The following is a 15,777-nucleotide window of genomic DNA, read 5'->3' as shown; positions in this document are numbered from 1 at the left end:
CAGTAAACGCTAAATTTAAATATTTGGCTTGATGTATTATCACACAGAACAGTTTCAGCTTTAAGTAATCTCAAACCCCATCTTTTTTATATCGCAAATCATTAAACAGGTTAGGAGAAGTATGTTAACAGTATTTTTCTGGTATGACTGCAATAAGTAACATCACCTCACTAGTATTAAGCAGTATTCAAACAGTATTCACACAGACAGATGCACACACAATGAGTGAATGACTGCAAAACTTATATCCAATTTCATACCTGTACTCTTGCAGGAAAACTTTGTTTTTTCATCACACAGTCGTATAGTTCCATTACAGCCTTTTTCATCACTACCATCTTCACAGTCCTTTTCTCCATCACATCGCCACAACTCAGGAACACAGTTCCCATCAGGACTGCACTGAAACTCCTTCCCACTGCATCTTCCAGTAGAGGGAGTTTCTTAGAAAAATAAGAAATTACATTGAAGAATTTGCTCATATGTGTTTCTTCCATGCCAAGCCTACAACAACTTAGAATCCCCCTTCCTAACCAAAGCCAAAATCAAAAGTACTCAAGCATAACCCTCAAAACTCACTATTCCTTCGTAACTCATGACTCCAACACAAGCTCCAAGATGAGCTCTTTCTTATTCTGCTCTTTCTCCTCACTGCCATTCCACCATAGACTCAAGGTAAATACCAATTTGTTTTGTTTTTTTTTTTTCGCACTGCTATCAGACAAGAATGAATTTAGAGATATAAGGAGGACCAAGGCTGATAAAAGTTCTCCTGGTGCTTTGTAAGCCCATCCTCACACCACATTCCCTCCTCCTTCATTCTACTCTTTCCCAAAAAAGTGTATGTCCTAGTGGACCAATAAAGTTGTGTGTAATTACTTTGCTGTGGAAAAATCACTATGAGAAAAATAAGAGAAAAATATTCTTCCATTCTTATCTGATTATTTCTTATCCTTTGCTACAAGCATCCTCCCCTTCTCTCCCCATCCAAATGAATAGAGTGCATGGCATTGAAATGGGACTGTAGTCTGGTTGCAACATCTTTATGTTTCAGTAAGACCACTTGAAAAACAAAACAACAAAACCATCCCACACACAACAGAAAAATACAGATCAACAATAAGAGTTACTGCATAAAAGCCACAGAAAATATAAACAGTAACTTCAGGAATGTTGCTTACTGTCTCTTTATCTAGGCAGTATGCATCTCTGACAGGACGAACATCATGTTTAGCACAATTTAGTGAGGTAAAACTACAAAACTTCTCTCAGCACAATACTCAGTCCGCTTTCAAATGCATTCTTCTTCTATGATACGCTTCTCTATTACCATTTACACTTGACATATTTTCCATACCAAGCTTTACCAAGGTTAAAAGCATTTTCTTTTTTTCACTGACTAAAGATGGGTCCTTTGTATTTGTAGCAAAGTATTCTCTGTGCCTGTATGTATGTTAGAAGAGAAAAAGCAACTAACCTTCCTTGCTGCAGTTTGTTTTGGTTTCATCACTAAAATCTCCACAGTCATTGTCACCGTCACATGCCCAATGACTTGGAATACATCTACCATTATAACATCTGAACTGATCAGCAGAACACGAGTGAACACAGCTTAGTTCATCACTTCCATCACCACAGTCATCATCTGCAAATATTATTTTAAATATAATAATGACAAAAAGATAAAAAGAATATGAATAAAAGATGCAAGGAGAAAGAAATATTTCCAAGAAGGCAGGAGAAAAAATAACATCCAGTAAATAAAATAGAATGCTTACTGCCTGCAGGCATAGGGTAAAATTATTTCTAACGCAAGTAATTCTTTAATTTACAAACAGCACTTCACTCTACCACTTTGGATAATCTAAAATCTTACTTACTCAGGGTTATTCAGTCACAGACACCAGCAAGCATGAAAAGGCTGTGGATTTTCTTAATTTCTTTACTTGTGTTTAACTACCCAGGCTTCCAAACAATATTCTCAGTGATTAATTAAGTTAACTTGGACAGTTAAGCACACTCACGAAGCACTTCATATAAACCAAAGTGAAAATCTGATGTCAGAACTTCTTTTCAATAGTATTGCAAATGTTATTTCCATGTACTTGGAACAGTGCAAAATGGAGAGAGATGGCAGCATATAAATAATGCTGGTATGTAGTTTCCAATTACTCTATGTTTTAGTCATTACAAAAATATTAAAGACAATTCCCACAATTTGGTTGTGATTGCCAAGACAAGGAAAGACAAATATGTCAGGTAAATGCTAGAGGGTCTCCTTGCAGAGAATTTGAGCAAGCACACTGTGATAATTTGGAAAATCTGTCCATTTACGGCTATGAATTCCTGTCAGCCATATAAAATCTTAATAATAAGAAATGCTATGGTGGATGAAGAACCAACTCAATGTTATTAGGACTGGCATGACATCACTCCCCCATCAAAAGCTCTGAGAGAAGGTTAATTTTAACAGCTGTCATTCAAATATGTAATCTTTCAGACAAAAGAACTACATTGTCTTAGCCATCCCTCTCAAGCTATAGTATTTATTAAATTGAACTCACAACTAAAAAAATCAGGTACTTCGGTCACTGGAAGTATTTTGTTTTCTAAAACTAGAAAATACTTTCATAAGCAACAGCATTTTTTTTTTTAAACAATCAAAGTTTAAATCACGCTTTATGATACAGAAAATACTGTTTGTAACTATTGACTGCATCATTCCTTCTGTGAAGCTTCAATATTGCTGCTTTCTAGGTCAGGTCAGTAATTTAAAAATACTGTACTCTTTGACCACTTACAAAACAAACCAGCAAATATCAGCCTCAGAAGAAAAGAGTGGGTATCAAAGCAATATTTATGCAAGATCTACCATATCCATTGCAAATATAGAACACCTGATACTTGCCTGAATCACAGAGCCATTTGCTGCTAATGCATCTTCCATTTTTGCATATAAATTGACTTAGCGGCTCACACGTTGGGAATTCTGTGGAAGTGTTAAAAAAGAAATAAAACCTATTTAATGTATATCCCCTTTAATAATATTCTTCCACCTTCTTACATGCATAAATTACACAAGTGTATTGTATGAAATATTTTCAACTCAGAGATTTATATCTAGAGAGGAGAAAAATGTGTAACACCAAAAAGAGAGGATAAAAAGGCTTTTAACTGTAAATACTAGTCCAAATGCTATCCTTCTTCAACACAGACCACTGAAATGCATTATTCTTTGTCATATAATAGGGTCCTACATTCCCAACAGACCAGGGCTGTCTTCTCCACTGAGCATGCTAATATTTATGACTAATTACTAGAGCTTGATGACTGATACAGACCATATTTTCAATGTATGTATTTACATAAAAAAGTTCTCCAACTGCAATAGTACTGCCATTATAAGATGGAAAATGGAAGACTATAAAATGAGAAAGTTAAGTTCCAAGCAAAAGAGCATTCAAGAAAAAGTTATTGTACACAGATATTAAACATTTACAAAACCATGGTGTCAGTATTTACAATTATTTCCTCCAAGAATTCCAGTAAAAGTAGTAGAAAACTGAGATAATATAATTCATAGGGACTCATAAAAACACATCTCTGTGTAACAAATACGTATTTAATATGCTTCTGCATAGAACAATTTTTTTTCAGCTTCTTTTTCTTCTAAGACCTATCATACAGCTCATACAATTAACATGTTAAAGAGTGCTTGCACCCAGTTTGGAAAACACAAAACCAACTTTACAAAACCTGTCAATTCGTAAGAAACAATCTGAAAGTCTAACTTGATTCAAAAGGAATAAGGAGGAGCCTAAATTCTCTATAACGACCGTCAGAACAGTCAGACACCTCTCAGTAACTGACACTAATGCAAACCAAAGATGACAACATGGCCAATCTGCCTGAACTGCTACTTAAAGGCAAGTTTGTCCTTCACTGAAGGATTTCAGGTTGGAAGTTCTTACACAGTACAACCCAAATGCAACAGAAATGTCCAAAATGGTGCACGGTCCTGTCAACTGCACCAAAACTGCCCAAGCTGAGAACAAATCCCCAAGTGTATTCCTCAGTAGGCTGCTCTAGCTACACTGGGTAGTTCTAGTGTTGCTACAACTGAAACAACAAAGATTTTGACAATTACGCCATGTAATTAGTACTGAAAAGGTTTTCTAAGCTTTTAAACCATAACACATAAATGTAAAACTTCCTTAGGACAAGAAATGAATTAGTCTCTGAAGTCAATAAATTTCTGTTTGCTGTCTTTGGTGCAGAAAATGTTTTAAAGTTAACTGAAAAGATGGCTTGGTTTTTGTTTTTGTTTTTTGTTGCGTTCTTCTTTTTTGTTTTAAAAGTCCAGAGGGAGTTCTGGCTTACATTCATGCATGAAGTACCAAACCAAATCAGCTGTATCAAATAGTAAAATTTACAGATCACCAAAAACATTAAAAGACCGAAGTGATTAGTCTGCTTCAACACAGAAAAGGGTGAGAAGTTGACAGTAATGGCAATTATACTCTGTCAATTACTTCTGGAAAGTTTTGTAGTTTTTTGTTTTATTTTTGTGGAAGAAAAAAACTCCAACAAAATACCAAACCCCACCACTTTTTGCTGTCAGGCGACAACAAAAATCTGTTCTGAGACAAACAAGGGAAATGTGCAAATATGATGGTACTTAGCTACAGTATACGCCTTAAGTGGCCCAAGCAAAGCTTGCAGCCATTTTTAATTTCACTTTTTAGCTGTTGTATAATTTTTTCCATAAATTTAACTCATACATTAAAGGTAATATTCCTGTTTGCCATACATAAATGCCTTCATGAATGACTACATGAATGACTTTCCATTCATCTGTCTAACCAAGACCTGTATAAAAGAGACAGAAACTAATTAAAATTAATTGTGATTATCCTGGCCACCACCCATGTCATGATTCTCAGCCCATCACAGTCTTTCTAAGGAAGTTCTGCAGTATCGCCAGTGTTTGCTTCTCACAGCCCCAGTCTCCACCATCACCTGCAGCTCCCTCTCATATCCTAGAGGACCAGCACAGTAATTTTGTCCTGTTGTCCCTATGGTCTCCTCAGTACTCTTTTCCTTTCCTATGTTACAGAAAAGACATGCACATCTTGTAGCTGATTTACAGCCATGTCTGTGCCAACGGTCCTGAAAGCAAGAAGAAAAACAGAGAAAGCAAGAAAGGAGTCTCTTGAGCTCACACAGTACCCTCTCCACAGTGTAGGAATCAATCTCATTTCTCTCTGCTATCCAGCTGTATTGTAAAAGTTCTGGGTTTTGATACTTCTTTCACCCTTCTGTTATAATAACGAACTGATAAACATATGGACAGAAAAAATGACCATGTCTTGTTTCATTTAGGAAAGCAATAATAAAATAAGGAGGGTCTCTTCAAATTTTCTTCAGGAATGTCATGCTTCTTCACAAATCTGGTTGTATCTTTAGAAAAAGTTTATGCATTTCATCTTTGCAGTCCTGCTCACCCCAGCTATATGCCAATATAAACATGCTTAACTTATTAAATCAATAGGAGCCTAAAGTTTACATAAAGACTTGTGCAGTTAAAAATCAACACTTTGCAATGGTAACAAAAAGGAAACCATTATTTTACTTTTAATATTAAAACTTTTGAATACAAGAATTTTAAACTGTTTCATAGAAGAAAATATATATCACTAAATAGAACAGCTAAATAAATGCCATTAGCATACCCATTAGCCATCAAATCAAAAGGGAGAATGAAAAATGAAGTATATGACACATTTGGACAACCACAGCATTTGGGGAAAAAGAGACAAGATTCTAAAACATGAAGCATATGCAAAGTTTGGCCAAACTGAAAAACAGCAGCCCTGAGGAAAAAGGTTTGCAAGCATTGGTTGATGAGAAGCTCAACACGACCAGGCAATGTGCACTCACAGCTCAGAAATCCAAAGGTATCCTGGGCTGCATCAGAAGTAGCATGACCACCAGCTCAAGGGAGGTGATTCTCCCCATCTGCGCTGCTCTCAGGAGACCACACCTGCAGTACTGCAGCTCTGAGGCCCACAGCACTAGAAGGACATGGGCCTGCTTGAGCAAGTTCAAAGTACGACCAGAAAGATGCTCAGAGGGCTGGAGCACCTCCCCTATGAGGACAGGCTGAGAGAGTTGGGATTGTTCAGCCTGAAGAAGAGAAGGCTCTGTGGAGACCTTTGAGCAGCTTTCAGTACCTAAAGGGGATAACAAGAAAGCTGGAGAGGAGCTTTGTAGAAGGGTGGGTAGGGACAGGACAAGGGGGAATGGCATTAAACTGAAAGAGGGTAGATTTAGATTACATATAAGGAAGAAGTTCTTTATTGTGAGGATGGTGAGACACTGGAACAGGTTGCACTGGGAAGCTGTGGCTGCCCCATCCCTAGAAATATTCAAGCCCAGGTAGATGGGGCTTTGAGCAACCTGGTCAAGCAAAATGTGTCCCTGTTCATGGAAGGGAAGTTTGAACTAGATGATCTTTAAGGTTCAACCAAACTGCTTTTTGATTCTATGAACCAACTTTTGATTAAATGATCTGAAGAAATATTCTGTATCAGCTGACAGAATACCAAACAAAACACATAGGCAGAAATTACAAAGATGAAATTAACATCTTTGTACTGATAAGACACCTCAGAACAAAGGGTAAAGCTAATCAGGTAACCTATTATCGTACCCAGTGCCACACTGTACCATTGCATAGAATGCTATAGAGATTGCAAAATACATGTTCACTGGGATCACCTATTCTACATCTGTACATAACAAAACTTACTTGATTTGAAACATGGCAATTAGTCATCTACCTTAATAATACCCACACTGTTAATATTATAATAGTTTTATTTTTATTTAGATTTCATCAAATATGTAATCTATTTTGAAGTAACTGATCAGACACCTGTTACTGTCAGTATAAAATTAGCTTGCTTTTTTATGGTTATATCACTACTAAGGAAAAGGAGGTCAGTAACAAAAAATAAGCCAAGAGAAAGCAGGTGAATGTTCCAGGAAACATAACTTTTTAAATGTTAAAATCCTGAAAAATCCTGAATGCAATTAGACAAGTAGGAGATGCTGAGTATTACTCATATGGAGCTAAAAAGGAACAATTCAAACTCAACTAAAAAGTATCAGCTGGTTGTCAGTCATGAATAACTTGTAATTAAACAGATTTAAGGGATTATGGATGTACAGAATTTATTGATTGGATCCTTCATGTTGCCTTCCATAGATTCTCAGGTAACTGAGGTCCTGGAGATTTATATTTATGGAACACAGGGCATCATGGAGTCAGCCTATGACTTTCATCTATGCATTTAGTTTGTATTTTTTTCTTGCTCTCCACTGCCAGTGATTCACAGGTATTGAGATTTTTGAAAAAAAATTGTTACTAGTAATAGAACTCTAGTAACTCTACTGAAAAGTTTACAGCAGTAAAAAGTTTCAAAAAAAGAAAGACCATGCTTTTCCAACTACACTGCTTTCATAATTTCTCCCTGATTAAGAAACAGTTTCTTGTTATATCTGAGTAAAATACAAGTTTAACTACTAAGCATCCTAAGAAGTACACCCTAGATTTCAATTTTTCTGTGCACAACCTGTCACTTCACTTTTACAGGATTGGTGCTAGTAAAATAGTCTATATTCTTTCTTGAAAATTCTTGAAAATTCATTTCAAACCACATCCCAGTATATTGTGTTGCACTTACTAATTCCTATTAGTAAGTCAAGTAATATCACAAACATTACCTCATAAACAGGGAACACACCATGATACAGTATTTTGCAGACAGCTCATTGACCCTTTTGCTCTCAGACTCACAGCACTTACCTGAGCTGCCAAACAGATGAAGGCAGTCATGCTGACTTACAAAAACCTTAATTGTTTGGAAGCAGCTGATTAGAGAGAATACACCTCTTCTTGCAATATCTCAGTAAAGCAGCAATTAGCAGAGCTGCTGATACTCTCTCATGTTATAAAAAATAAAAGACTATTTTTTTTTTCTGCAAAATACATCAAAATAGCCTTCTATTCAGACCTGGCAATTCATGTGAGAGATCCTTAGATGTTTAACTTTTTTATAGAATAATTTTACTTTTTTCCCTGAAAAAAAAAAACAACAAAACACCTCAAAACACTCACCACAGGATGTCATTTCATCAGTTTCATCTCCACAGTCATCCTCCCTGTCACACAGCCATGACACTGGAATACAGCGCCCATTCCCACATGAAAACTGGTCAACCTGACACGTTCTTGCTGTCAAGAAAAAACACTCCAAAAATACAAGAGAAATGGACTCAATTTGTTAGGGCTTTGTATGTAGAAGTGTCTATATATGGAAGTTGCAAGTCTGGAGGACATCTCTTGGCCTTCTGGATGTTTTACCTGATCTTGACTACACACAATTAATCTCCTCTGAGAAAATTGAGGTCATCTGCAGGACTGTATTCTACCTATGTTAGGTAGATTTCTTAGTGGTTTCTCCAACATAATAGAACATGACTTTTATATGTAATTATACAAAACTAAGTGGTAGAAGAGCACCACCTTTTGCTAAAATATCATTAGTTGCAAAGCTGAAGTAAACAACAATCGGCATAAAAAAGTCTAGCAATAGAAATATTAATAAACTGTATTTCATAAACAATGATCTAGTAAAATGATTATTTACATGGAAAAAATGTAATATATAAAGCGTGTGATGATGTGCCTGGCCTCACCATTCTTATAATCCTTGCCTTTGCAAATACGCAACTGTAATGATCCACTAAATGAAGTTAGGTATGTCTTTCTTCTGAAGAAATAAAGATCACTAAAAGAAACCATGTTATGTAACTACATAAATTACTTTGAAAGCTGATGAACAGTAAAACTTCTATAAAAATAACATATAAAGCTGACATTACTTGTAATTCATATTCAAAATGTGAACCCGTAACTACACTGCCAGTGATAGCAACATGGATTTGGATTTCAAATTTAAGCTTTTAAAGTTCATCTATATGCAGTTCCACACTTAAAAAAAAAAAAAGGAGGAAAGAAGACTAACACATCAGAAACCCCAATAACCAAAAGAATATTTATTAATTTGGTATTATCAATTATCAGTTTAATTTTTCTTCACAGAAGTAGCACAAAATACAATAGAAGAATGTAAGTTTCAAATATTTCAAAGAAGTATTTTTTAAAACATGAATAGTGTTTGCCACTGCAGGAACAAAAGGAAAAAACAAGAACACAGAATTCAACCCATAGCCAACTGACATTAGGATAAAAGGTATGGTCTTAAATCCAACTCTTACCTTACAAGAAAACAGTTGAATATCAAAGGATATCAAGATGTATGGCAATCTACAGTAATACCATACAGGTGATATGGACACTCTAGGTCTGCAGTTTTGCTAGTGTGCTTTTACCTAAATTGCACAACTAACAACTAGACTGGTTTTTATATGCATGAAAATTTAAATCAAGGAGAATGAGTTCACGGAATATTTTAATACGCAATGTATGCTGTCTATCCCTTCATTTCAGTTTAAAATAGTCATCAGCTTATTTATGTATATTTTATGTAGCAGATATTTAATGATTGTTTAGTGTACTCTACCAAAAAGCACTAAACATCACTTCCATACAAGAAATGGACTGACTTCCATGATTTACTGCAGTGGAATCAGTAAACAATCTTCATCTTGGCATTTCCGTAAAAATCCACAAAACAGTTAATAACTTAGAAATGAAAACAATTTCAAGGTACCAAGGGAAACTTAACAACTAATTATGCTTTTGTCAGCATAAAATTAAATTTACTAGTGACACAGCACCAATCATATCATATCATATTAACAAAAAAAAATCTAACTGCCAAAAAAGGACTGAGCAGGGAAAATTTTGTACCTAAGCAGTGCTTTGACAGTCAACCCATATGGATAGACTAAGTGCTGAATTACTTTGGAAAGCACAGTCAAGAATAAAGATTAAGAAAATGCAATTTAATTTCCAGCCTCAGTGGCATAAAAATCTGAATTGATTTAAAATGTCAATAATCAGACTACTAGTAGCAGACTGATTCAGCTCAGAGAAGTTTTGAACTGTTTATAGAACTGGAGTTTGAGAACTTGTTGACACAAGTAAAATTTTTACCTGCACAGGTTTTATTGGTTTCATCTTCATTATTACCACAATCATTGGCTCCATCACAAAGCCACCTCTTGGGAATGCAGCGATTATTCTGGCACTTAAAATGATCATCAGGACAACTATGATTGACTGGGAAGGAAAAAAAAAAAAAAAAGGTTTCCTCCTAAGAAACTGATTAGAGAAAAAACTGCTGAAAATAATACATTAAATGGTATTCCCTGGTGATGCAGTTAGTATGGTTACCCTGGATATATAGTCGCCATGATACAAAGATTGTTGCAGTATTTCAACCAAAATTAAACAATACATAGTAAAGATTCTCCTATGATACTAGCATCAATATGGAGATTCTCTTCTGCTAGCTACTAAGTGCTAAAAGGTAGTGGCATTTTACAGTGTTGCTATTTATTTAAAGAAAAATGTCCTCAATCCCATTTTATCAATGTAATGAGGTTTGCAAACTGAAATGCATATAAAAAACCCCAACGTATTGAAGGCACAGGTGCAAGTTCTCTGCATATCCAAAATATGCTACAGTGAGCAGGGATTTAGACAGGTTATAAAATGCTTCTAAAATGATGCAAATTACTGTCAAAGGCCACACAGATATCTGTTATTTACTTACCACAGAATTGTAGGTGTCAGAAAGGGAAATATGCAACACAGTTGAAAACTGGTGAAAAATCTGGTATTCAGGAGTGAACAAGTATCTCACAAATATGTTTTTGCTAGTCCAGCATCATGGAAAGGATGAAGACCGAATGCATGGAAATTATGTAAATACTACTGGCCGGCTCTTGCAGCTGTAGTAAGTATATATGTTCTGCTTCTTTTATGCCAATAACAAGATCTATTATTAGTGGATCTTGCTAATCTTGATCTACACAAGAGCAGTAAACTATACACTTTCAAATGCTGGCTTGAAAATAATCTTGAACTATTTTCCACCTACTGGTCCATCCAGTCTCTTTTTTTAAATTTAAGATGTATCTGAAAACTAACAGTATTTAAAATGAAAGGATGTCTTGCAGGTTTATCCTTGACATTTCAGTAGCTTTTATCTTTGACCTTTCTACCCATCCATTGTACTGAAAACAGCACAGAGCAAATGTGGTACCAACAGCACACAAACCCTTCATGAGTATTTTGTGTGGAGGGTGCAAGAACATTGGAAGCAAAGAATTAATAATCTGAGCAGAAAGGTGTTCCAAGTCTTAAATACTTATGAAGCAACCTAGTTGGCAATGTGCCTGGAGAATAAAACTTATCCATGTAATAGAATTATAAATTTAAGACTTCTTCACATATGACTTTAATACTAGACATAGATGTTGTTTTAAATGGTACTTTAACTTCTGCTTACATACATTTATTAACGTGTGTATTCTAGTCATAATTGCAAATATTTCCAACTAAAAAAATGACTATTAAAGTTACTACAGCAACAGCTGAAAAGAGATTAATGTTAACATACTGGCCACCTAAACTATATATCACACAGATTTGGGACCAGATTATGATTTAATTTATATTTATACAAATTCTCTGAGAATTACTTTGATCAGTGAATTGGTCTACATTACATTAATTCAAATGAGAATCAGGTCAACCCTGCCAAAAGATTTTCCTGTCAGTGGCATTATTAGTTAAGCTCCTTATTTAAGTGTAACAACCCCAACACTAAAATAAAAAAGTTAGTAAATACTACATTTCTGAATTGGGCAAATGTTTTGAAAAGAATTAGAACTGAAATCAGTAAAGACTACTACAAGGAGTTATAAAAATACATAAGTGCAAGGAAAAATCCCCACACTGCCCATGTAACAGCCATACAGAAAAAAGACCTAGGTATTACAGAGGATCAGAAGCTCAGTATTTATCAGCAACATCAGGCCAGTGTGAAGCAGAGAAGATTCACCCATGGATGTCTAAAAAGGACTATCAACCCAACAAACACATTCTCTCCACCTAAACAGCTTCACAAAAGCCTCAGCAGATGTAAATACATCCAGTTTTGGACATCCAATCCCTAGGATCACTTGGCAAAGTTCAGAAAAGGGCAATGACTGGGAAAAAAAACCCACAAACTAAAACAAACAAACTAACAAACAAAAAAAAAAAAAACAAAAACCAACCAAACAAAAGAAACAAAAAACAAACCCAAAACCCCAAAACCAAACCAAACCAACATAATCTACTGCAGAAAAAAGAGAGAAAAAACAAAAAAAAAAAAGAAAAAATAAACAGAAAAAAAAAGAAGAAAGAAGAAGAAAGAAAAAAAGAAAAGGGAAAAAAGGGAAAAAGGGAAAAGGAAAAAAGAAAAAAGAACAAAAAAAAAAGAAGAAAGAAAAAAGAAAAAAGATTAGAGTTGCATTGCCTCAAAGAGGTAAGCCTGAGAAAATTATTCTAAGGGCTTTCAGATACATAGAACAATGCTGCACAGTAGAAGAGCATATCAGTTCATGTCTACAATTCATAGGGAAAAAATAATGTATTTTCATTTCAGTAAAGCAGATGTGGTTTAGAGAAATGATTTAATGTTAGAAATAGGAAGCATTGTTGCAAACTAAGCAAGGAAAGAAATTTTGACTGCTGCAATTCTGATTTTATAGCAGGCTATCCAAGTATCTTCCAATTCTGATATATTATATTTTTAATTTCAACAGCAGGCTATCCTGCCTTTCTCCTATCGGGGAACTCAGAACTAGGCAACTCTCCAGGGGTGACCTAAATCCATTTCACTGACCACATACCTAACTCATCCTTTGTCAGCTTGTTTTTTGGATGTTAAGGAAGTGTCAAAAGCCATGCTAAAGTTAAGGTAAACAATATCCGCTGCTTTCCCATCATCCACCAAGCTAGTCATAGCATTGGCAAAGGCTATGAGGTTGGGTAAGTGCAATTTCTCCGTCATAAACCCATGCTGACTATTCCAAACCACTTTCTTGTCCTTGATGTCTTTGGAAATAGTTGCCAAGACTAATTGAACTATCACCTTCCTACAGGGTGAGGTAAGGCTGGCTTTGCTTTGTAAATGTTGGACTTGAAATATTCTAAGACCCCTTCCAACCCAAATTATCCTGCGACTCATATGAAAAAGTGCAAGAAATACAAACATCTAAAGAATTGTTAATGACAATGTCAAAACCAAAAGATAAATGCTCTTTTAGTATGCTATGAAATGAGTACACCAGTGCCATTTGAAAGTACTATTACTATATGCAGGAAAAGAAGAAAATGACAGATTTACATTAATTACTCCAGAATTACCACTTTGGTTTGACTCCCATCAGATTTACATTTTGTTTCCAACTGCCAAAATAAAGCAGGAATTGTGGGTTAAAATATAAAGGCATACATACAGCAAATTTCAGAACGCTCATCACTGCCATCCAGACAGTCATCATCCCCATCACAGCGCCAGCGATCCTGGATACAACGTTTATTGTTGCACTGAAACTGTTCAGCTTTGCATAACTGTGATAGCACTTCTCCATGTTTAACTAGGAAAAACATCCAAGAAGCACATCAGTTTTATCAGCTTGATGCATACAGAATGCAATACTACCTTTACATAAATAGATGTAGATTCCTGTTAGTACTTTTCAGAGCAGGGTTTTGTAGTAAACTTTGCATATTTGAGGAAATTCCCTCTGAAGACTGTAGCAGCACGCGTATCTGAGTGTATGGTTGAGGTAATACACTTTTAATAAGTAGAACTTTGAACAGATTGGCACTCAAACTGTTTGGGTTTTTTTAAATTGATACTTAGATGATAGCATAAAAATACCAGTTTAAAATATTGCAATGCCTCATCAACAGTGAAAAGAAAATATTCTTACAGACACAGAACAAATTCTGGTGCATGTTAAAGGGCTACAAAGTGATTATTGAAAAGCTGATTCTTGTTTCCAAGCAATAACTCAAACACCTGCATTATGCACTGGTACAGATTCAGCAAAGAGAGGATAAAATTCTGCCGAGGTAGAATTAAGTAGCAAGCTACAAGCTTATTGATAAATCCGGACAGATGAATTTCTCAACGTAAGGTTTAGAATGCTTAATGTGTAAATACCACACATCACTCCAGGACCCTATAAGGGACATCAAAGTCCTTGGAAAGATCTGGGCAATGACATGAGTTGGGGAAAAAGCAGGAATCCTGCTTCCTTCAGATCTGAAAGTGTCTAACCTCTCTCCCTTACATTCCATTTTACAGTAAGAAGCCCACTTTCCAGCATTTTCTGCTAAAAGAAAAATAGTTTTCTTTAGCAACAGTGATGACTCTGAAGCCATGCATATGGGTCAAATTTAAGTTAATTGCAAGCTCAATAATGTTTATCCTGTTATGAAATAATCCTTATACTTCATTCATCTCTATGAGGCTTATTGCTGGAGACCTGTGCACAGTTGTACACACTACACTTGAAGAAATAGATCAATGAGGAAAAAGGAGAATTTTGAGTAAGTCACAAATGCCAGGTCTAAACATTTTTAAAACACCTGTATTACCCGAGTTATTAATTTTAATTAAAAAAAAATCCACATTTTAGTAACAACTTTTTTTTGCATGTTGTCATGAAGATATCCAAGGAAGTTATGAAAAAAAAAACAAAACAAAACAAAAAAATACCCTTCCCCCCCCCCCCCCAAAAAAAAAACCACAACCAAAAAACCCCACCAAACAAGACTGCAAAATTTGCATAGTCTGTGTTAGGACCTATTATGCAGAAATATATCTGCTTCACATTTTAGTAACAGTTCCAGCATGAATATTTTCAATGCCACGTTTCAACATAAGATACTTAGTCAATATTATAACGTGAAACGGGTTTGTAGAGATTTAATATAATTATATAGATTAATTTCTGGTATTTCTGATATTCTTTAAAACAGGACAATAAATATTTAGTGCTTTATCATATCAGACATTCTGAAATATTTTCCAATGCATTTTATCCTCAAATACTGTGTAGTTAATATTTTGTCTTCTTTGAAAAATCTTTAGTAAACTGTTTTCAATTAGAATCTTTATTCAAGGAATATTTCTTTGTCTTACAGAACTGCAATAAGCCTTTAGGAGACTACACTTTCTGGATTTATTTTTAGATTTGACTTGACCCCTTAACAGTAGTATCAACTCAGATATTCTTTAAAAAATCTTACTCATGCAGGTTGTACTGTTTTCCTCCAAATGCTGATTATCAGCACAGGCACAAACTCTGCCTCCAGGAACAGCTAAACAAAGAGTGCTGCAGCCTCCGTTATTAACACGACATGCATTATCACCTGTGAAAATGAAAAAAAAAAAAAAGCAACCTGAACAGCTGTGCTAGATTCTTTTATTTTCTTTTTAGAATCTGAGCACATGAAGAATTTTTTACAATTATTTTCCTCTCATTTTAGGGACACGTTATTCTCATAGTTTGGTTATTACAGCTATAATATTCAAACTATTTTAGTTACAGTGTGCAATAACCTGTAAGAAGAAAAAACAACTATACCATAAGCTCACAACATTCCATATTCCTTTTTTATTAGGACAATAAATACTCCAAAATATTTAATATGACACAGCGACATGCACATAGTAG

At 35.1% G+C, this 15,777-nt stretch overlaps 1 protein-coding gene across 1 annotated transcript in view; it reads right to left on the bottom strand.

Moving 5' to 3' along the window:
* LOC134156941 (low-density lipoprotein receptor-related protein 1B) overlaps positions 1-15,472 on the bottom strand; it is a gene marked incomplete at its 5' end in the record, with an annotated part of 264,744 nt that extends 249,272 nt beyond the window's left edge. The window contains 7 exons of the mRNA XM_062605389.1: positions 261-443; positions 1,478-1,645; positions 2,909-2,989; positions 8,183-8,299; positions 10,187-10,312; positions 13,546-13,686; positions 15,350-15,472. Coding sequence (XP_062461373.1) covers positions 261-443; positions 1,478-1,645; positions 2,909-2,989; positions 8,183-8,299; positions 10,187-10,312; positions 13,546-13,686; positions 15,350-15,472 — 939 coding nt within the window. The remainder of the gene's footprint in view (positions 1-260; positions 444-1,477; positions 1,646-2,908; positions 2,990-8,182; positions 8,300-10,186; positions 10,313-13,545; positions 13,687-15,349) is intronic.
* Positions 15,473-15,777: the final 305 nt, after the last annotated feature.

Source organism: Pezoporus occidentalis, unplaced genomic scaffold, assembly GCF_034315485.1.
Source record: "Pezoporus occidentalis ecotype Australia unplaced genomic scaffold, CSIRO_AGI_Poc_V1 ctg12, whole genome shotgun sequence".
NCBI lineage: Eukaryota > Metazoa > Chordata > Aves > Psittaciformes > Psittacidae > Pezoporus > Pezoporus occidentalis.
Note: the sequence above shows the minus strand (reverse complement) of the source record. Positions and strands in the feature narration are given on the sequence as shown.